Source organism: Euprymna scolopes, chromosome 26 (genome assembly GCF_053919585.1).
Source record: "Euprymna scolopes isolate OS-2025 chromosome 26, ASM5391958v1, whole genome shotgun sequence".
Taxonomy (NCBI): domain Eukaryota; kingdom Metazoa; phylum Mollusca; class Cephalopoda; order Sepiida; family Sepiolidae; genus Euprymna; species Euprymna scolopes.
This window is the reverse complement of record NC_136507.1, coordinates 16482270-16506530: the sequence shown is the minus strand read 5'-3', so window position 1 is coordinate 16506530 and position 24261 is coordinate 16482270. Positions and strand designations below refer to the sequence as shown.

The window sequence follows — 24261 nt, the reverse complement described above, 5'->3', positions numbered from 1 at the left end:
TTAAACATTTTTGAAAATTGCCAGCTTTTGCATTTAAACAGATCTTTTTTTTTTTAATTGTCAGTTGTAGTTAGTATTTATTTGCTTTCCCACAAGAGCAAAATATAACAAGGTTTTGTTTTTTTATGTGGGGTATAACCAACTCTCTTAAAACGGGCACTCTGGTAGTTGCAAAAATACAAAATATTTAAAGATTTTTTTTTGTACTTTGTATTGTATGTGTAAAAATGGGGAAGGGGAAAGATAGAAAGACAGATTAAGAGAGGTGGGTAGATAAGAGTTCTAATTTTTTTAACCTCTGTGTAATGCCAGGTAGCCCTGCTAGTTGTGCATAAATGTCCGATTATTTAAAAAGAAAGACTTAGTTGTAAATCATTTATAGGGGGGACAGAATTATCTCCCTTACAACGAGAAAGTATTTAATAAGTTTAGAGTTGGGTTTAGAATCCCTTAGTAACAAAAAAAAAGTTAAAAAAAAAAAGGACCATTAAAAATCTGGTGAAAAGTAAACCTAAAAAATAAAATAAATAATAGTAATAATAAATAAATTAGCGATAAGATCTGCCTTTTGGCACAACACCTAACAGAAAACATGGCATGGGGAAAATGTAAGATTTTACTGTGTATTTAACACATTTATTCTTTACCTTTGTATGTATAATTCGTGCAGTTTATTGTATAGGAACAGAGGATCTAATTAGATATTTAAGCCCCAAACAATATACATTTCATGTTTGTTTTTCTAGTTTGTCATAGACAATCTATTAATAATTGAAATGCCTATTATCCACAGGATTTTAATGTCTTAACTTATGACATACATAACTGCCAGAATAATGCATGGCCATTCTTAGCAGCGTTAAACATGCTAAGATCTAATTTAAATTCTGTGTACACATGTCTTGATTACTGTATTTTTAGTTTGTTGCAGGGAATCTATTAATAAACGTAATTTCTTTCTTATCCACAGGCTTTATTTACATATGCATATTCAATCCAATATATTTAAATTCTCTACAAATCTCTGTTAACCTTCATGAAACAGAATCTCAAATATTTTAACTTTTCAATAAAAGTTTTTAATGTTTGAATCTTTTTTTTTTTTCAATCGACAGAAAAACGGATTAAAAAAGGTAAAGAGATAAGAGTTTTAATTTTTAACCTCTTCTATTTTGATAGCTCTGTACAACACCAGGTAGCCCTACTGTTTATGTATAAATGTTTGATTATTAAAAAAAAAAAGGCTTAGTTGTAAATCCCTTATAGGGAACAGAATTATCTCCCTTTATGGAGAAATTATTAAGTTTAGTAACATTACACATGCTCAGAGTTCATTTGCAGGCAATCTGTATATATCTATAAAAGTGAAAAGTGTGTGTGTGTGTGTGTGTGTGTGTGTACACTTCCCTATCAAATAACTGTCAATTTTCGGTCTACGGACTCGAGATTTGACATACGGAGTATTGAGATTTGGAAAAATCTTTTTAATCGTTTTTCGGCTAGAAATTTGGCTGTTATAGGGTCAAAGTTCAACGATTTGACATTTAACAACTCTACCAAACTCCTCTGGCAGTTTTGGGTCTAAACACTAAGTTTTAGATGTAGGTTACTTGGATATGGATCTAACTATATAATTTGATTTGAGCCCAAAACAATAAATGTTAAGGGGGTCATAATTGGGGTCAAAGTTTAAAAAAAATTTACCTCTGTGGTCTCTACCAAATTACTCAGCCAATTTTTGGTTTAAACATTTTAAATTTTACATAAAAGGTATTCAGACATGCAACAAGCTTTTTAATTAGTTTTTGGGTGAAAATTTGGTTGGCAAGAGGTCAAAGTTTACAGAGTTGACCTTTGCAGAGTCTACCAACCTCCTCCACCAATTTTGGGTCTAAGCACTTGAAATTTTAAAATTCCCTTACCAATCTTCATAAAACAATATTAAATATATTAATTTTTCAATAAAACTTTTAGGAGTTTACGTTTCTTTTTTTTTTTTTTTTTGAGCTGAATTCCCACTTGTGAATTGTCAGTTGTAGTTGGTATCTATCTGCTTTCCCACAAAAGCAAAATATGACAAGGTCTTTTTTAATCTAAAAGCGGGTACTCTGACAGTTGCAAAAATAAAAATTACTTTAGCACAGAAGGGCTTCCCTTACATTGACCAAGGACAAACCAATTTAAGTGTAGCATCAGAAGAGATACTACACTTGGATCCCAGTTCGAAGGCCTGATCCATAAGTCAATTTAAAAATTACATCATTATTCCCCCCCCCCCCCCCCTCCAAAAAAAAAAAAAAACTGTGCCAAATGAAGTTTAATTGACGATCATGTAGTCAGGCACTGGTCCAAGGAAAATAACGCTTGTTAACTAAGAGATTTCAGAAGAACATTTGAAACATTAAAAAGCAACTAAAGTAATTGTACTTGTTTTTTTTTTTTAAATAAAATGTTGAAAACGCACCGATAGTTGCAGAAGAATTGAAATATTTATTAAAGGAAATTGCGATAAATTTTTTTTAATCTAACAAAGTTTATACCATGAATAACAAAAATATTAAGTTCTAATATTACAAAAAATAATGAAAATCTGATGATAGTTGCAGAGGAATTGTTTTGGTTGTTTTGTTTTATGGCATATCAACCCTTTCCCGATTTTTTAATGCCAAATGAAATTGTCTTCGAAAAAGATTTCATAAGTTTTTTTTATATCTCCAAATATTATTCATGTTTTGTTTGGTTGTTTTGTACAGGAAAATTGTTGTTTTTAACAAAACATGATTGAGTTTTGCTTCATTTTGTCCTTATATTCCATGAGCGATGTTTCTGACAAAGAGTGAAGAATTGCTGTTTTCTGGGTCAGAATCTATTCCATGTAACACTTATGATGGGTAACTTTTTTATATTAAAGTAGTATTTTATTTATTTTTTTTTTTAGCTCCTTACATCAAGTGGCTTCATCTCTTGTCTGGAGCGATTTCCATATAAAAGGAAAGGAAATGAAAAAAAACCCCAAAAAACAAAAGAGCAAGATAAAAAATATAATATCAATGTTAGTGGATTTATGTCAGGAAGTCAGTATCTTCAGACAGCCTGATCTTGTAGCACCATAGTAGAGAAATTGGAATTTTAATTAAAGAAAACCATGATCTATTTTAAATGTTAAAAATGGCACTGTCGTCACATTTTCAACATTTGAATAAAAAATGCAATTCCTTTAAATTGCGTTGATTTTAATGTTCCAAATTCTCTTAGAAAAAAAATGACAAATTTCTTAGTTAACGAGTTATTTCCCTTGAGTCTGAGCACACTTTAATTTTTACCCCGTTTTAAATTACATATTACATAAATTTTTTTTTTTTTTTTTTAATTAAACGTACCTTTTGTTCTGTGACTGTAGTCGAACCATAATATTCATGTTTCATATTAACAGAGTTGCTCTCTTTCACACAGATGTTGTTTGAACTGTCACTGTGGATTTGTGAACTATCAGGGACAACGTAACCTCGTCTGTCAATTAAACTGAAAAATTCAAACCAAACGTTCAGTATACACTCAAGGGAGGTAACCATGCAAAAGTAAATAATATAAAAAAAATCTGGATACAACTTTTTATTTCCTAAATAAAAAAAGTTCTTATCCAGAATTCCCCCTGTATTAACACACAAAAATAAAAAAATTTGTATGATGTACCCGTGACAAAATGAAAATCGCATATTCCAAAAATCACTTTAATTGATCAAGTAGTCTGATTTTTATAACAACAAGATCTGTAGGCATTACAACAGAAATCTTGCAAGTTTGAATTATTGTTGTGTTACTTTCCCTTGTTTCTCGAGATTGCTTTCAAAATGGCAGGTGAGATAATCGCTCCTCGGTTACTCATAAAATTTGATTTTCTTATTTTTAAATAAAATTACTTGATCAATTTACATGATTTTTGGAATTTGATATTTTTGTTTTGCCACAGGTACGTATGTCATACAGAGATGTTTACATTTTTACTTTTTAATATATGGGGAATTCTGGACAAGTACCGGAAGTTGTTGATTAGGAATGCTATTTGTGACAACACAATAAATTACTCAGGCCTACAGTTGCTAGAGACAGAGATTAAATTAAAAAAAAAAGATATATATATATTCTTGCAGTGCATTTATTTTGTTCCATGTTAAAATGAAAACTTTTAAAGTTGTTAGAACACGTTTAATTGTGCTCCTTCGTCAGATTATGGAAAGGTGCAGTGTCTTGTTTGAAAGTTGAGTTTCACAAAATAAAGTAGAAAACAGTGTTTTAAGTGACGAAATCAGCAATTTTGGAAGAAGCCAAACTTGGACTCATAATAACTATTAGGGGCCTGTGTAAGATTTGTTAATCTCCAAACAATCAACAGATAAATTAAAATAAGGAATCAGAGTATACATCTTTAGAATCGGCAGAGTCTAAATGGGGGGGGGGGGATCATCTGTACATATTATTCAGCCAACTTTCAATCCTCTTCAGTTGCAGCTTTTTATCTGTTCAAAATACTGTATAAATTAATGCATCCAGTTGTGATCATTATAAAAATAGTAACTTACGACAATGATGGTCCAATTCAAAATTCTATATAGATGCCTGGGTTTGAAAAGATGCACCCGAAGTCTGAGGTTACATCAACTGAAACGTCTTGAAAAAGATGATCAAGATGAGCATACCTATTACATGATTGTTTATCTCAAAGATAAAATGTTGTAACCTTACCTTGGAGGATTTGGTCCACAGAGAACAACAAGGCAATTTTTAAATATAGACCCTTTGCTATATGGGTTAAAATTATCCTGGCCTCTCTTTGATGAGAAAGAACCTTTTATCTGAGAAAAGAAAAACAAAAAAAAGTGAAATCAACTTTTATTTAAAAAATAAGTAAACAAAACATTGCAGTAAAAAAAATATTGTCGGTTGTTCTAATTTGATTTGCAAGGTATTGCATCATATTAGTGATGGGATGAGTCCAATATTTTTTCCAAATTTTGATACAATTATTGATTCTGATTTTTTATAAATCTCTAAATATTTAACTATAGAGTTGTTATTTTTCCTTGGATTACCATAAAAACATATGTTAACTGTGCATATATTTTCTCAAACGTAAAATCACTTTTGTGTGCTGATCTCTTGATTTTAGCTTTACTGGTAGTTTAAAATTAATATCTATTATTACCAGCAGTGGAAGATTTTGTTTTAAACAAAGTCAAATAGAAGATAATTACAGGAATCATTTTTGGCATCGGAAACTACATACATTTCTGATTCCGATACTGATTCTGATACCCCGAAAAGTTTTTTTTTTTTTTCCAATTCCCGATTAATCGCCCCAACACTACAGCATATCGTTACGCATGCTGCATGGATTCCTTGGTATTGCACGAATTATTATCAACAGATAGTTTTAAAATCATAAAAATTTCTTTTAGTTTGATGATTAATGTGTAGAGAGGGACACATTCAGATAGTTTATGAGCTAAATGAGAGCAGCTAGAATGTATTGCAAAAATTATGGAATCGTTTAAGAATGTAAAGTATAGAAATAAAAATGCATTCTATGAGGATGTTCCAAAAGTATTGACTCCTATTTTTCCCCCAAATGGATCAGAGGCGATTTCAAATTGCATAGTTATGATGACTGAACTCATGCATTGGTGACCCGAACGTTTCATCTCTCTGTTGTAGATGGACGTTAGTCAGAAGCAGAGATGCGTCATTGAAATCCTGGCAAAAGTGCATTGAGAATGATGGTGATAATGTAGAAAAATAAACTCTGGAGTGCAAAACTCATTTTAATGGTACCACTCCTCTTCGTAGTTCGTCAACTTTTTGAGTAAAAAAACGAAAGAAAAAAGGAGGCTTTACTTTTATATCGACTTCTGTATAAAAAATTATTTACAACCATTTGCAAATTTTATTCCTCCAGTTAACTGCAAATAAAAATAATCAGCAATATTCAATTATATATATATATATATATATATATAAAACAAAAGAAATTCTTAAATATTCTAAAAATGTAGGCATTAATATACTTACATCTTCATTTGTGGTCTGCTCTGAGGCTGCCAGGTAAGTATGGAAGCCTGCGAGACCAACAACAGACCACACAGAAAAGAAACAAATCACAGCTTCAACCATAGTAAGGCAAGTCAAGGAGCAACAACCACTGTACAATAGCAGTATTTTGTTACACATAAAGACACCCATACCTTTTTTTGTGACATAAAAGCAAAGGCACACACAAAATATAAATCAACACAAAGAAAAAAAAGAAACAAACAAAATGCAAATTTTCGGAAATAAAAAGTTTCTGAATTTTTGAGATGAGGATTGGTTATTCGTATTGTTTGGAATTTTTGGATTACTACTCAAGATGAGAGCAGTAGAATCCAAATAATATGAAATAAAACAGCATTAATTGTTTTTGTTTTTTTTTGTAATTAGAAAAAAGTAATTTATATACAGGGCATATACCTGTTTGTATGTCCAGATAAAATTTGAAAAATACACAACAAACCACCACATCGTTGGTATTGTTTTAATCTGCACAACTCCAGAAAAATCACATCTAAAATTTAGAAACAAAGATTCATCTTTTGGGTGTCAAATGGTTATTTATACCATTTAATATTATGAAGATATACACACATCTTTTCATTTCACGTCGTCATAAAAAGGGAAGTAACTGATTATTTTCACCAAGGTTATTTCCCTTACACAGACTTGCGTTATGTGTTTGTGTCTATGTCCAGAGAGAGGAATGGGCTGAATAAAGAAGAAAGATAAGGAGGGAAGTGAATGGAAAACAGGAGGGGGCAGTGAAAGAGAATGGGATAAGAAACTATGTTAAACTTTTGCCCTGGGTAAAGCAAGGTAGCTCTGCTAGTTACTATATACAAAAATACATAAAATGGGTGAAATTAGAAAATTTAGAGAACCATCTATATTATATTATAGTATGAAGCATATTGTCAATAAAAGAAGTAGGGGGTATCTTAGAATCTACCTTATAATAGAGTCTTTCCTATACGTACATGTTAATTAATGGTGTATAGTCTCTAATTGGCAGAATTGCACCAGATGTAGAAAATTCAAAATCATATTTTTTTTTTCCTTATAACCATAAAATGCTACCAAATATTTTTAGCTGTTTTCACAATATAAAAAAATAAAAACAAAGAGAGGCAGATGAGAACAAGTGATAGCATTTTAACTAAAAAACAACAAAAAACAAAAAGAAACAATAATGTCGACAAGACTTAGGGTGGAAGTTGAAGCATTCTAGCTGGGTTGCTTTTAAACAAAGAGTCTAAAAAGTTACCACCACCAGAAAACTGATGAAATTCAAATAATGAAAAAAAAAAAAAGCATAAAGAACACGAGAAAAATATTGACAGGACCAGCCACAAATTTACAAATAGATGCAATTGATTTTTAAAGACAATTTCCAAGACAAAATAAAAACAATTATTCTACAGATTTAGGCATCTATTGCATCAATCACTAATCTTGTGTCAACTTTAAAAAAATAAGAAAAAAAAAAAAAAAAATCATAGAATACTAGAGATAGGTAAATTACTCTAGATTATTAATAAAATTCTAATTGTTTATTTATGTATGTGTGTATTTTTTTTTTTTTTTTTACAAGGAAGTCACTCGGGGATAAGGGTTATTGCGTTTACAGTAATCAATGGAATAATATTGCAGTAATCGCTAGTAATGGAGATCTGATAAAGTGTCTTAAGGGGGCGGTTCATCAGGAACTTGTTTATGTTGGACTTGAAGACATCCAAGTCGTAGTGAGGTGGGAAACAGGCAAACAGAAGAGAGTTCTTCCACAAGCGTGCACTTCTAAGAAAGAAGCTTTGTTCATGGAATCTACGTTTTGATTTAGGCACAGAAAGAGTGGGGAAAATTAATGACAGTGGTTTCAGCTAGACAGGTGTTTTTTCTGAAAGATTTGCGAGGGGGGATCAGAGATTGTAGCTCAGACAAGTACTTCCCATGGAAATAATGATAAAACAATGACAGGCTCGCAACGTCCCTTCTGTGGGAGAGAGGTTGCAGGGAAGAGAAAAAGGCATCACCCACTAGGCTACGAAGTCTATTTTGTACTCTGTCGAGGCAGTATATATACCAATAAAACAGAATATATATCAATAAAACTTTCGAATGGATGCACCGAATGGAAAAATTTTTTTTTTCCCAAAAGGTGTGAGTCTCTAGATTGTCCTTATCTATATATGGTTCGTAACGGACAATGATGAGTCACACAAAAAGGCCGAAATAAGGTTTTTTGGGCTGTTTCATGCAATTGTCGAGAAAGTTACCTTCCCATGTCAATGAAATTTAGCACTGTCTATATAGTCATGGTAACATCTTTTGGCATACGGACAGGACTTGTGGTGCAATGGATAACGCGTCTGACTATAGGTCAGAAAATTCCAGGTTTGAATCCTGGCAAGTTCGTAATAATTTTAACCATCATTTTATCCAGCGTTTACTCATTATCCTTACCCTTAGTTAGGGTATTTTTGTTTTTTTTCAGTGATTTTGTTTTGTGTATATGGGAATTTCCCATACTCCAAGTTCACAGGACAAGCGTTGATGGTAAGACGATGTTGAGTGTACTCGATTTTGTGTTTAACTCAGCGTTGTGTGTACCAACGCGGCGCAGCCGCTAGTCTACAATATAAATCTCACCTGTCTGTTTAAACGTATGTATGTATACCTGCATAAAACTTTTCACGAGATCGGTATCCTTTTGAAGCTCGACCCTTTCGGACGGAAAATATCAAAAAATTGGCTAAAAACATTAATTCCTTCACCCTCAACTGGGCAGTTTTCTACAAGTAGGGTCAGGGTTTTTTTTTGCGACAGCATTTTTGCAAGTCATCGTATCGGTTGGAATGACTTTACTAATTTCAATGTTCCAAACTTCCTGTCGCATTATGGAGTAGGGGTAAGACATCAGGTTTTATTTCACTTTCTTTTCTGCCTACTACCACATTTTTTTTTTTTTTTTGCTCAACAACATCCGGGCAACACTGGGCACCCAGGCTAGTTCCCTATAAGAATTAAACAATAGAAGAGTTTAAAAATATAGTATGATCTTGTTTTTCTGATAGCTCATGCACTCTCTTTAGCAACTTATCCTAAATAATAGAAATAGAGAAAAAATAAAGATACAAAAAAACAAAAAAGAAAGCTGACAGACTGACATAATTTCAGTTATGTTTTTAGAACTACTAGTAAAAATAATTGTTGCAATATTTTTGACAGATAATGGGGGATATGCTCCCTGAGTTGGGTGATTCTATTTATAAACGCTGCTGCTAGGAACTGACGAATCAAATCAATTCACGTTCTGCTATCAGCCAATCAGAAACCAGAATTGCTCCATAAAAATTAAACGTTTTAGCATCCCAGCACACGTTTTTCTGATCAACATGAGAAGGATCTTTTGTTCTTTGGCTGCAAAATTATAAAGTCCAGAAACTGTACAGAACAGCTGTCCACTGAGAATGCGTCATCTCCAGGACTTGTATAAAATAACTACCCACCGGAAACTTAACTAACCTTAGAGCTTCTTTTATTTACTTTTGAAAACTTTAAGACCACTCAATATTTATCAGCATTAACAATACTATAACCATCAGAAGATGATCAAACAATTGACCTGTAGCAAAAGGGCGTTTTCAGAATCTTTCATGCCAGTCTCTCTGGATGAGCTAGAACAAACTATTACTGCTGACAGCTGCAGCAGTAGAACAGAGAAAGCTGACACATGCCAACAAGAAACCATTAGAATTTCTATCTGCAATTTTTTATTTATTTGTTGCTTTTTTTAAAAAGATAAAGAATCACCATGTTTTCTCTGTTTGAGTTAGACTAGCATCCTTTACGTCAGTTGGTATTTGACATTTTGATCATTTGGGTTTCTTTTAAAAAATTGTTTTTTCATTCTTCAGATGGCTAACTTTTGGGGAATTAGCAATTAATAAAATTGTCTAAGGATTTTGTGGACACTATATATATATATATATATATATATATATTTAAGTGGCCTTGTCTGTCTAAGGAATGGTCTCTACCAAACTCCTCTGTTGATTTTTGGTTTAGAGACTTGAAACTTGATATATAGGGCATTTGGACCTGTTGAAAAAATTCAATTTGGTCTTTAGCCGGTAAAAAATAGTTGCTATGGGGTGAAAATAATTCATGTTTAACTATTTTTTATCCATTTGATGTTAGCTCAAATGGTAATGACTAAGTCTGGAGCGCTAAATGTTTTGATTTCAATTCTAGCTGATGGGAGACAAAAGTCATATTTCTTTTTGTTTTTACTTTTGAAATCATTACTATATATTGGGTACAATATAATAATCAGTAGAATTGGCTCTTTAATAATAAATAAAAAATCTGCATAAATTAAAATATCATATTAAGTATATTTTATGACCAAGCAATGCCTGGTAACCTGTTACTATATAACAAATAAAGGATAAAAGTCTATATTCCAAATTTCAAGATGTTGACCATCTTACAATTTATTCCTTGAAGTACGTTGACATGCACAATTCTTGACAGCAACCGTTTTGTTGTGTTCTTATACATATGTGCAAATATACATTTATACATGCAAAATCATTCATTTAATTATTATATCAATCAATGAATTTATTCTGCCCTTAACTTAGTTCATTAAAAGAAAATAAAGGTAGATAGTTGCTTTACTTCAGACAGAACACTCTGAAATGCCACCAATTATGATAGTTTAGAGATTCTACGACTTATCATCTTCCCTAAAAAACTGCCACGAAAAGAACAGAATTATTGGGAGAAATATTACCAACATTACATTGTAAAAAGTAATTCCCATTATGTAACAGAAAATTTCATAATTTTTTAAAAAGTTCAAACAAGTGACTATAAATGAGCATTAATAGGGGGACAGGGGGAGGGTTATTTTTAAATCGATACAATTATTCAATGCAAAATATTTTCTTTACAACAATTATCGAGCGAAACAAAAGATGCCAGTTTTACTTTTTGCAACATTAAAAGTTATGGTGAAATATGAAAGGGATGAACATTATATAAAATGAAAAGGAAATGAAACAAATTGACAAAAAAGTTAAACATGTGAACATGAAAATGTCACTTGGAAATACACAGACAATGCAGAAATAGCCACAATGCTGACAATGATGCAGAAAACGACAAAGATGACAACAGGTGCTAACACCAATAATCACTTGGACAAGGTAGATAAGCAATTATATATCATGCAGAGAAAGGAAAAAGAAAGCAAAGAAAATGAGAAGGACAGAGTGGGATGAGAGGGACAGAGGTAAAGGGCAAGAGGGTTGGGGCGGGAGCTAAAGGGCGAGAGGGTTGGGGCGGGAGCTAAAGGGCGAGAGGGTTGGGGCGGGAGCTAAAGGGCGAGAGGGTTGGGGCGGGAGCTAAAGGGCGAGAGGGTTGGGGCGGGAGCTAAAGGGCGAGAGGGTTGGGGCGGGAGCTAAAGGGCGAGAGGGTTGGGGCGGGAGCTAAAGGGCGAGAGGGTTGGGGCGGGAGCTAAAGGGCGAGAGGGTTGGGGCGGGAGCTAAAGGGCGAGAGGGTTGGGGCGGGAGCTAAAAGGCGAGAGGGTTGGGGCGGGAGCTAAAAGGCGAGAGGGTTGGGGCGGGAGCTAAAGGGCGAGAGGGTTGGAGCGGGAGCTAAAGGACAAGAGAGTTGGAGCGGGAGCTAAAGGACAAGAGGGTTGGAGCGGGAGCTAAAGGACAAGAGGGTTGGAGTGGGAGCTAAAGGACAAGAGGGTTGGAGCGGGAGCTAAAGGGCAAGAGGGTTGGAGCGGGAGCTAAAGGGCAAGAGGGACAGAGCTAAAGGGCAAGAGGGACAGAGCTAAAGGGCAAGAGAGACAGAGCTAAAGGGCAAGAGAGACAGAGCTAAAGGGCAAGAGAGACAGAGCTAAAGGGCAAGAGAGACAGAGCTAAAGGGCAAGAGGGTTGGAGTCGGAGCTAAAGGGCGAGCAGGAGCTAAAGGGCAAGAGAGGCAGAGCAGGAGCTAAAGGACGAGAAGAACTTGGGAAAGAGAGGGAAAGTGGAAGAGAGGCAGAGGTGAAAGTTGGGCAGAGGGGTGGGAGGGGATAAGAGAAGGAGAAAGAGGAGGAGAGAAGTAGATTAGAGAAGAGGATTTTAATGTATTACCTATGCGAAAAACAGATATGCAACAAAAGTGGAAATGAATGAGTAATGAAAACTCACGTCTTCATTGGTTGTCTGCTCTGAAGTAGTTAAATATGTGTGAAAACCCGCCAATCCAATGATGGACCAGACAGAAAAGAAACACACAATTACTTCTACGATAGTGCACAGAAAAGGTTAAGGAGAATAGATGACACTCTGTGCCGTTAATAAACTAAACAAGGGAAGATAAGCAAGAAAAAAAAGCAAAACAGAATGGGGTGGCAGAGGAGCAGAAAAAAAAAAACATGGTATATGAAAATCTATGAGTTACATATCTTGAACAGTTTTTTTTTTAGGATACTCAGAATGACAGTTTATGAATAACATACTAAAACTAAATCATGTAAATTATACAAAATTATTTTCTTTTGATAAGTGTTTCAGTTGTTTATTGTAAATTTAATTAATATCTTTGTCTATCATGGATATAGAAATATTTTATGGAAGAGATTAAAAAGAAAAACACAGTAAGGCATAAGAGATCTGTCAACTATATATAGGTGAACCATATTGGGGGGGGGGGGGATATCAATATACTAAAGCACCAAAATATCATAGTCACAGAATAAATTTATTGAATATATTTGGTAAAGTTAAAACAGTAACTTAGTGGTCAGAAGAAATAAAACTGGACGTGATTAATTTGTGTGTAACCAAATAAGTTCCTTGACGAGAAGAGACCGATTTCAGCAGCCCGTCAGATTCCATAACCTTTCATAAAAAGGAAATTATTATGAAGGAGAAATAAATATTATAAAATATTTTTTTATGGAGGTTGGGAAATAATGTTCGGAGAGAACAAATTTACAATATGTTAAATCACGTAACATTTACAATTTGTAACATCACATAACAATATGTTAAATCACGTAACATTTACAATTTGTAACATCACGCACACAGCATTGGTTTAGATATGTGGACCATATTGGGGGGGGGAGAGGTTGAATATATTGATGTACTAAAATTGTGATCCCTAGTAAATTTGGTAGGGGCATTCATGTAAAACCTTAGAAGAGATAATTAGCATGTAAAATAAACATTAAACCAAATATGATGATATAACAAAAAGGTAACTGGTGTTAATTTTTTTTTTAATGGAAATCGCTTCAGACAAGGTATGAAACTACTTGATGTAAAAAGCTTATAAAAAAATTATTAATTCAAGGTCAAAAACTTGCCAATGATAAATTTCAAAAAATAAATTACAGATATTCTTCTCATTGGGATATAAAGTCAATAAAATTTACAGTTTAATCTTCTGAGCGCTGAATTAATTTTTTTTATACCTATTTTTTAAAATGATTCTATTAGCTTAACCTTTCACTGTATGCCAAACAATGTATATGACACTTGTAGCATATAAGTAGATTCATCAAAATTTTTAAATTTGGCTAATTTGATGGTAGCCATCTTGAATTTATAAGGTTGACCATCTACTCATAGTAAATTGTTATTTTTTCATGCGGATATTAGTCAATTGCTGAATTTATTGTGTATATTTGTGCTTTTGTATCTTATATTGCAAATGAAACCAGCTTTGCATGTAATTTTATGATTTATCTTATTGATTTTATGACTTATCACAATTTCGCGACAGCTGCACAAAGATGGTTAACAACTCAATCATAAAAGCACCAGTTGAAATACCTGTCAGGTTTCTCAACTTTTCTTGAAATTTATGCACAGATTAAAATGCATCTGATAAATATTTTTCATCCAAAATTTAAACCTGAATTTTTTGGTAGAAAAATGATTTTTTTTACACCTATTTTTTTTAAAAATGATTCTATAAGCTTAACCTTTACACAAAAAAATGTATATGACATTTGTAGCATCATCAAAATAAATTTTTAAATTTGACTAACTTAAATATTGTAATGGTGGCTGTTATGATTTAATTTGTTGTTAAGAGTTATCCCCCTTGGGATTGACATTCATAATAAAAGCGCCCTCTGTTTCATTTTCCCGCTCGATCCTTTCAAGAGCGTACGTGTATTTTACAGTTAATAAAACCTTTCTAAAAGGCAATTCTTTACTTACTGATACTATTCACTTCAATTTTATTAACTGTAAAAAAAAAAAAAAAAAAAAATAATGGATCGAATCTTACGTCCCGACAGATTCGAGGTGGAACCTACATGCCCTAATTCCGAAAAATCCTATAGGCATTGGAAATTAACCCTCCAGAATTATATCCGCTCACATAATAACGGATTAATCGAAAACACTTCAGATAATTTCTTTGCCTTGATCAATTGTATTTCAGCCTCTGTTTTCGATTTAATAAGCGATAAAACCGACTACGATAGTGCATTAAGAACATTGGACGCCGCTTATTTAAAACCTGAAAATATTGTTTATAATAGATATCGATTGATGACGACGAAGCAACAAACAACACAAAATATAGATGCCTTCATACTACAATTGGAAATGCTTGCCAAAACATGTAACTTCGAAGCGGTTTCTGCTGAAGAAAACAAAAATCAATACATTCGGGAAGCTTTCATCGGCGGAATTTCTTCTTCGTCCATCCGACAACGACTGTTAGAAAAACCCATCCTGACTTTACAAGACACATATGCCACGGCCAGATCTCTTGAACAAGCAGAAAAGCATTCGATAAGCTACGCAAATAACTTTACTGTAGCAGCTACAAATAATCCTTCGGGCTACAATCGTATAGCTGTGACTAAAGAAAATATGCATCCAAAAGGGGTTTGTTTTTTCTGTGGAAAATCACGTCATCCTCGATATTTATGTCCTGCACGAAACGCCGAATGTAAAAAATGCAAAAAAAATGGTCATTGGGCTAAAGTGTGTAAATCTTCTATTTCTAACACTCATACTGCTGTTCTTTATGACGACTCTGACTACCCCTCACCTTCTCTATCCTGACTAGGAACTAACTCCAAAGATGTCACATTCACTCAATGCCAAATTAACGGGCACTTCGTGAACGCTATGGTGGACTCCGGCAGTGTAAAAACATTCATTAATGAAAATACTGCTAAAAAACTTAAACTCTTCACAATACCTAAAAACAAAACTATAGCTCTGGCTGCTTCCGATCAACATGCTAAAATAACTGGCGAAGCTGTCGTGGATTTAATACTGAAAGATAAAACCCATTCTGGAATAACAATTGAAATCATTGAAAACCTTTTCATTGATTTAATAATCGGAAAAGATATTTTAAAAAAATATAAAAAAGTAACACTTAAATTCGACGGTCCTAGAGACAAACTTATAATTGGAGCTATAAACACGAATAATTTTTTTCCTACCATAAACGTTCCACCCCCTCCTCTCTTTTCTAATCTTTCTCCTCATACTACTCCTATTGCGACAAAATCCCGACGTTACACTTTTGCCGCCAACAAATTCATAAAAGAAGAGACTGCTAGAATGTTGAAAGAAGGCATAATTGAACCTTCGATATCTCCGTGGCGAGCGCAGGTTCTTGTAACTTCGAATGAGAATCATAAGAAAAGAATGGTAGTCGACTACAGCGATACCATCAATAGATTCACGGAACTAGACGCTTACCCAATGCCTAATATCAATAAGATGGTAGACGACATCGCTCAATATAACATCTTCTCTACTCTCGACCTAAAATCTGCTTATCACCAAATACCTATAAATCATGCTGATCGTAAATTCACTGCGTTTGAAGTAAGTGGCAAACTTTTTCAATTTACTCGTCTTCCTTTTGGCGTCACCAATGGAGTAAGTGCTTTCCAGAGGAGCATAGACTATATTATAGAAAAAGAAAATCTAACCGATACCTTTGTGTATGTTGATAACGTAACTATATGTGGGAAAAATCAAGAAGAACACGATTACAATCTTCAAAAATTCTACAAAATTGCTAAACAATATAACATCACTTTAAATGAAAATAAAAGCATAATTTCTTCTAGTTCTATTACTCTACTCGGCTACACCATAGAAAATAATCAAATAGCTCCCGATTATCAAAGACTAAAACCATTACTCGAAATGCCACCTCCGCTGAATCTTAAATCTCAAAAAAGAATAGTTGGAATGTTTTCCTATTACTGCAAATTCATTAAAAAGTTTTCTGATAAAATTTTATTACTAAATCAAAACAAAGAATTTCCACTACCTCCATCTGTATTAAAATCTTTTCAAACATTGAAAAATGATCTAAAAGACGCCACTTTAATAACGGTAGATCCAAATAAAGAATTTGAAGTAGAAACGGACGCTAGTAACTATTGCATTGCTGCAACACTAAATCAAGAAGGTCGTCCTATTGCATTTTTTTCAAGAACTCTCAATACTAACGAAATTAAGCACCATGCAGTAGAAAAAGAGGCAGCCGCTATTGTAGAAGCTCTCCGTAAGTGGCGACATTTTCTACTCGGCAGGCACTTTAAAGTCATCACAGATCAGAAGAGCATCAGCTTCATATTCGACAATAAAAGAAAATCTAAAATTAAGAATGACAAAATATGTCGTTGGCGTATAGAATTATCCCAATACAATTTCACTATAGTTTATCGACCTGGACCTGAAAATATTGCTGCTGACACATTCTCTCGCATCTCTGCTCTTACTTACAATCTACAAGATCTTCGTGATTTACATAAACAATTATGTCATCCTGGTGTTTCAAGATTAAGCCATTTTATAAGAACGAGGAACCTCCCTTTTACTTTGGATCAAATTAAGAATATTACTGACTCTTGCTCATCCTGTCAATTACTGAAACCCAAATTCGCCAATACCAATGGAGGGACTCTCATTCAAGCCATATTACCTTTTCAACGATTAAATCTTGATTTTAAAGGCCCTCTACCTACTTCTATACATGGCAACAAATATCTACTTACTCTAATTGATGAGTATTACCGTTTTCCTTTCGCTTTTCCTTGCAGAGATATGACAAGCAAAACCATTATCCACTGTCTAAACAAACTCTTTTCAATTTTTGGTTTGCCTGACATGATACATACTGACCGTGCTTCTGATTTCTTAGCAAGAGAAATAAAGGATTTTTTACACAAAAAAGGAATTGCTACTTCTAAAACAAGTAGGTATCATCCTGAAGGTAATGGACAGATTGAAAAACTCAACGGTACCTTATGAAAGGCCATTCAAACAACATTACATTCTAATCAAATGAAACTACCTTATTGGGAAGACATACTACCGGACGCACTTCATTCAATTAGATCATTACTTTGTACTGCCACTAATATGACTCCCCATGATAGACTTTTTAAATATAGTCGTAAATCTGCTTCCGGAATTTCAATTCCTTCTTGGGTTAAACCAGGCCCAATATATATTAGAAACCACACTAAAACAAGTAAACATGACCCTCCTGTAACGCCTGCCACCCTAATAGATGTCAACCCCCACTACGCTTATGTTCAACTACCTTCTGGTACTGAAACCACTGTCAACGTTCGAGACTTAGCTCCAAACTCATCAAATGAAGAAAACTCTAATAATAATCCTACTACTTCAGAGACTTTATTTGAACCTTCTACTAATGAAAACATTGGTCATGAGGAAGACAAAAATCAATCGTCTGATCTTGAAGAAAATCAGATTTCACTAAAAAATAATACTGAAAATCAGCATTCCTGCCAATCTGTGCGGAGGTCGTCCCAAGTTCGACAATTCCCTAGTAAATATAAGGATTTTGTGACTAAATACTGAAAAAACTGCAGTTTGGGTTCATATGTTATTTGTAAATAAAATGATTCTTATGTGATTGTAAAAAAAAAAAAAAAAAAAAAAAAAAATTTGTCTATAATTAATTACCCCTTACTTGAATACTTTAGGACGGGAAAATGTTATGATTTAATTTGTTGTTAAGAGTTATCCCCCTTGGGATTGACATTCATAATAAAAACGCCCTCTGTTTCATTTTCCCGCTCGATCCTTTCAAGAGCGTACGTGTATTTTACAGTTAATAAAACCTTTCTAAAAGGCAATTCTTTACTTACTGATACTATTCACTTCAGTGGCCATCCTGAATTTATGAGATTGACCATCTACTCATAGTAAATTGTCATTTTTTCAAGCATATATTAGTCAATTGCTGAATTTATTGTGTAAGATTTGTGCTGCTGTGTCTTATATTTCAAATAAAACACCTTTTGCATGTACTATCGTCTGCAATTTTTGTGATAGTAGCTGATAACTTTGGTTGTGTGACCATATAGCAGACTATTGTTGTTTGGAAATATTTTGAGGTCCTTCTCGATTTGCACTTCTTAAAATGGCCTGTGGTTTAGTGGATTTGTTTTTTTGTTTTTGTTTTGTTTTAATATATCTATTAATCTAGTTTTCTTTTCCTCTCTATCTCTCTCTCTCATATATGCCTGATGACTTGGCATTTATAAGCACTTAATTTCCCTCAATTCTAGTGTTAATTGCTAGTGGCTTTGAGGTAAAATACTAGCCTTTGAAATCAAGGGTGATTTTGTGACTGAGTACAAGTCTCTCAATCAGCAATTATCGTTTTCTACACTGATGATTACATACACTAGTGTCTATGTATACAAATAATTGTTAATATTCATCTAAAAAGAAGCAATAAATTGTGTATATATATATATATATATATATATATATATAGGTGAAATAATTCTGTTACTATTTATTAACATTTGTTATTACTAAATTAAGCCCCTACTCTTTGCCCATAAAATCAAATTTTATATATATATATATATACTAGTGGGGGTGCCCGACATTGCCTAGGTATTTGGTGTATGTGTAAGGGAAAAAAAGTGTTAGTAGGCAGGTAGGCTCGAACTCAAAGTCTTGAGGGGAAGGCGGAAAAGAAAGTGAAAGAAAAGGTATGTTACCGTGACGCTAAGAGGGCAAAGAAGTGAGAATGGTTGAAATTAAACGATTAAAAAGTTAAGTGAATGAGTTGATACAGGATGTCAAACATCGCGCACTTAACTTTGGCTGCAAGCCAGTTAAGCTTGTTTACCAAAGATGTTGGGGAAAACCAGCTCCCCACTAAAAGGGGAGTGTCCAAATGAATAGCAATTGACTAATATGAATGGTTTTCCCCACATTGATCAAAGCTTATTGCTTTCTGGACGTCCTTGGCAAGAGTTCCAGAGAATCAGATTTTCTTCGATTACTTTCGCTTAATTTATACAAAAAACACAAACACACGGGAAGACAGAATAGCGGGAATTTTATTAAATAAAAGTCACTCAAATAAATGAAAGAGCCGACCTCCTTTTGTAAATTGTAGATATTATAATCTAGGGAGTATATAAAAAGTTCTAAGACGTGGTACCCTCCCTGAAAAAAGCCTTTGCCGGACATACAAAAAAAGTGCACACACTAACACACATTTTCGCTTTTATATTTTAGATAACAAAAGTCTATATTCCAAATTCCAAGATGTTGTCCATCTTACCATTTATTACTTTCAGCATGTTAAAATGTTCAATTCTTGACAGCACCCATTTCATAGCGCAGAACCATTCATATTATTACATCAATTTTTTAACCTTTTCTGCCATAACTCATCAGAAGAATAGGAATTCATCAACTTTAAAAGAAAATTAAAGGAATATGGGCATGATTATATAGATTCGAAAAAAATCGGAAGAGTAGTTGCAATTATGTTATCCAAGGAGATGTGTTTCAGTTGTCCGAATAATCTAATAAGAGTTTGAATAGTTGATAGGGTTAGTAAATAAAGTAGGCAAAAAAGAAGAGTTAGAAAAATGCTGGGAAAGTTGAAATTCCGGGTGAAGCGGGACAAACATATTGCTTAAACGGGTCTGAAGTTAGTTTAGTGTCGTGCCTTAAAGCATTAAAAAATAATCCAAGAATGAACCTGTCCTAGGATGGGTATTACATCTAGTGTAAACAAACCGCGCGTGCATCGTCCCCCTCTGGTGCTGCATGTGAGATGACGCCAAGTTTTAGAAAAATCTAATGGATGGAACAAAAGTTATATGCAAGTGACATTTTAGCCATTTTGGGGCATTTCTGTCCTCTTTTGAGCCCCTGGGGATGCTGAATCTTAGTGTAAATGGATAATGGTGCAGTTTCGGGCCATAACACATGTATATTTGAGTTGACCACTGTGAAAAACCACTATATAGTCAGACATATCAAGTTTTTACTGAGCAATATGAAAAAAAAAAGAGCCACAAAAAGGGGCGTTTTTAGCACTAAAAGTCCCCGCTGATGCAAATCAGAATTTGGCCAGAGTCATCCATACTGGATTTATATTAAGAACAATGGGCTCCACATTTTGGTCACATTTCAGAAAAATCTGATAGATGAATAAAAAATTACGGGGCAAAATATGTCATTTTTGGCCATTTGGGGTCATTTTTGACCTCTTTTGAGCATCTGGGGATGCAACAAGAATTTTTGTAAAAAATTTTTTTTTTACTGTGCACATCTATTTAATGAAATACAATTTGTGGCAAAATTTCAGGAAAAAGTAATGGATGGTTATCTGGCAATCGTGCAGACTAACGGACGGACGGATAGATGGTACTGAAAACATAGGTCCCTCTCCGATAAATCGGGGGACCAAAAGGATGATTATGTGCAACGTAAAATATCATCAAAAAATACTAACTTGACTGATGTATCCTGCAGCTAAAGAAGCATTTTATAGAATATGGGTGGGATGTATAGAACTAAATGAGAATGCGGAGAGAAAGATTGGCAAGTTCGGTTGACAGTTACAGACAGGAATTTTCTAGAGATATGGAAAATCTTTAGGAAGCAGATTTGGGCAGAACAGAGACGACACTAATCCTGATATAGATAAAAGGCAATGCTTATATTAGCAATTCATTCGTTTGAGATTCATTTTTTCTAACATTCAACATGCAATCTTATTCATTTCTGTTTTTAGTTTGCTATTTTTTCACGTGTATTTATAATTGAAAAAGCATGGCTATCCAATGTTGTCCTAGGGCATGGACAACAAAATAGAAGAGTGAAGAAGTGTGAGCAAATCTTTATTTTAAAACTTCTTATATATATATATATATATATATATATATATATATAAGAATCTTGAGGTGAATAGAAACACAGATTAATTAATCATGTGGTATCAAGTCATTCAGAATATTTTTAGAAAGTAATATTATACAAGATAATCCCAGCCCAAACAGAGAATAGCTCAATATACTTGATAGAGCAAATGGAATTTATAGTTTTTTTTTTATTTAAATTTAATTCAGCAAAACATCACTTTTCAGAACGGAAATTTGTTTTAATAAAGAATACAGTTCAGATTTTTTTCCTTAACCCATAGATTTTCGATGTAGGCTCATCTCCTCAGAGGAAAAGTCATTAGCAAATATTAGATCTAATTTGAAATAATATTGCTATTTAGCACATTTTTTTTTTTTTTTACATAGGCATCACCACTTATCAAAGCCAAGAGGCCACTCAAGGATAAGGGTTAAAGAGTGTACAATAGAAATTGGAAAATATAGTAACCGTTAGTAATGCAAATTCAGTAAATTTGTTAACTTATATGGAACGGCTCATCAAAAACTTGTTTATGCTAGACTTGAAGACAACCATATTGTAGTCAGCTGGAAAATGGATGACACTTCCATAGGCATACAATTCTAAGAAAGAAACTTTGTTCATGGAATTTATGTTTAGGTACAAATAGATTGGGGGAAATTATTGATAGTGTTTTCTGCTAAACAGGGGTTTCTTGTGAAAGTTTGGCATGGGGGGGGGGCATAGATTGGTGCTCAGTCGAGCACTTACCATGAAAATAACGATAAAGCAAAGATAAACTCGCAACATCTCTTCTGTGAGAAAGAGGTTTCAGGGAAGAGAAATGGACATCCCCTACGAGGCTACGAAGTCTATTTTAAACTCTATCAAGGCAGGATAAGTACTTTCTAGCAGCTCCTGCCCAGATGTGGCAACAGTACTCCATTCTTGGACGTACCTGGCTCTTATATAGATAAAGGATTGATAGAAGAATCCCACCATTTTTCTAGCAACCTTGGCAACAGCTTTAATGTATGTGTTCCATTTCAGATCAGGAGTAAAGGTCAGTGTCCAGAAGCTGGTCAAAACATGAATGGCTCTCGTCTTGGGGAGGCCTCATTTCAATTGATGCCAGATGGGGATCAGAGTGTTGATGTAAAGATAAAAGCTTGGTTTTAGATGCATTAAAAGTAAGAAGCCACCTATTTCCCCATTGTACCACTTGCTCAAGATCAGAGGAGAGAGAATTAGAGAAAACTTGGTCGTTTACGGTCTTAGATGTGCTACTATAGATAGTAGTGTCATCAGCATAAATGTCTACAAATGATGTAAGGATGTGATTTGGAAGATCATTAATGTAGATCAGGAAAAGAGTTGGGCCCAGGATAGAACCCTGAGGGACTTCAGCATTAATACTGTGAGCTTCTGATTTCTGCCCATCAACCACTACTCTTATGAATCTATCAGAGAGAAATGATTTAAAAATTGAGAAGACATTTCCAGCTATACCGTAGCTGGAGATCTTGTGAAGTAAACCTTTATGCCAAACTCTATCAAAGGCCTTTGATATGTCAAGAGCAATTGCCCTAGAAAGGTAGCCTCCATCGAGAGATTCGCTAATCCTATGAGATATAACTGTAAGCACATTTGCTGTAGATCTAGCAGAACGGAAACCATATTGTGTGTCACTAAGAAGGTTATTTTTGCTGAGATGGTTGATTACTTCTCTATTTAACACAGATTCCAGCAACTTACTCATGACGACGCACAGGAGACTTATTGGCCTGTACTGAGAGGGAGATAAGTGATCACCTGAATTCTTAAATACAGGGCATGCTGATGAAATTTTCCGGGGTGATGGGAAGCAATTCTCTTTAAGATAACTTTTAAACAGTTTTGTAAGTATGGGCGCTTGTTCAGGTTGAAGTTTTTTGAGTACTATAATTGAAATACCGTCAGGGCCGGTTGCTTTACTGGAATCAAGGTTTTTGATTAGTTTGGCAACATTATGTACATAGAAAAATATATTTAAAAATTAATTACATCTTTTTAGGGGCATAGATTACGAAAATAGTGGTAATCTCTGTATAGAGTGGTCTACTGTGGTCAGAGATCAACTTTATTGAATATATATATATATATCTTCTCTTTTCACTTACAAAATTTACTGTATTGTTACACACATTTGCTCTATGTTATTGAGCACTTTTGGAATCAACATATACTACTTAACAAATGTAATACTGTATTATTAACCATGATCCTCTATTTATTTCCAGTATAACCGGTTTATAAAACTAGGCTATTCAAGTTGATATAAACATTAGAATATAGAATATGTCAGACAAGTATTTGAGTAAATTATATATAAATTGTGTTGTGAAAACACAAGAATTATGTTGTGAAATAAATATTTTTACAAATATTCTAATTTTTAAGAAATAAATTATTCTTATATAACTCACGAAAATATTTTTAGTCTTTTCAATCGACATGTTCTACATTTCAATAATGCCAGGTTTTACAGATTGGCATTCTTGGAAACATGCCAACATGTTTCCTAATTTAAAATGTTTTTTGTTTTGGCGATTTCATGCATAATACTAAATCAATTTAAACTACAATATTTTCACCATTAAAAAAAAAAAAAATGCAATTTTTTAGCTGTTGAAATAAAATTATCATGTCCAGAAACTGTACATTTACCGATATTTTTTCTTTTTTTCTTTTTGCTAATGTTTGTACTGATAATACCACTAAACAATTTATTTAATCTGCGGAGCTGGGAATAAACAAAGGATACCACAAAGTGAAAACTGAAACTTGTACAGGATTCAAAACTGTATCTCGGAAAAGGTATCACCTAATAAGGATGTTGGCTTACACTGCTTGATTGACAAGCCAGTAGGTATTTATACAATTTTAGCTTTTTCTAAATATCCCGGGCATTATGATATAATTGTGGTCCTAGAAAAGACAACAC

At 33.6% G+C, this 24261-nt stretch overlaps 1 protein-coding gene across 2 annotated transcripts in view; it reads right to left on the bottom strand.

Moving 5' to 3' along the window:
• The window catches only part of LOC145247927 (palmitoyltransferase ZDHHC14-like), a 355339-nt gene that overhangs the window by 101929 nt on the left and 229149 nt on the right, over positions 1-24261 (bottom strand). For both annotated transcript variants that reach the window (XM_080109566.1, XM_080109567.1), the window contains exons 7-9: positions 6067-6169; positions 4744-4853; positions 3381-3522 (exon numbers count right to left, since the gene is read on the bottom strand). In XM_080109566.1, the coding sequence (XP_079965692.1) occupies positions 3381-3522; positions 4744-4853; positions 6067-6169 (355 nt within the window). The remainder of the gene's footprint in view (positions 1-3380; positions 3523-4743; positions 4854-6066; positions 6170-24261) is intronic.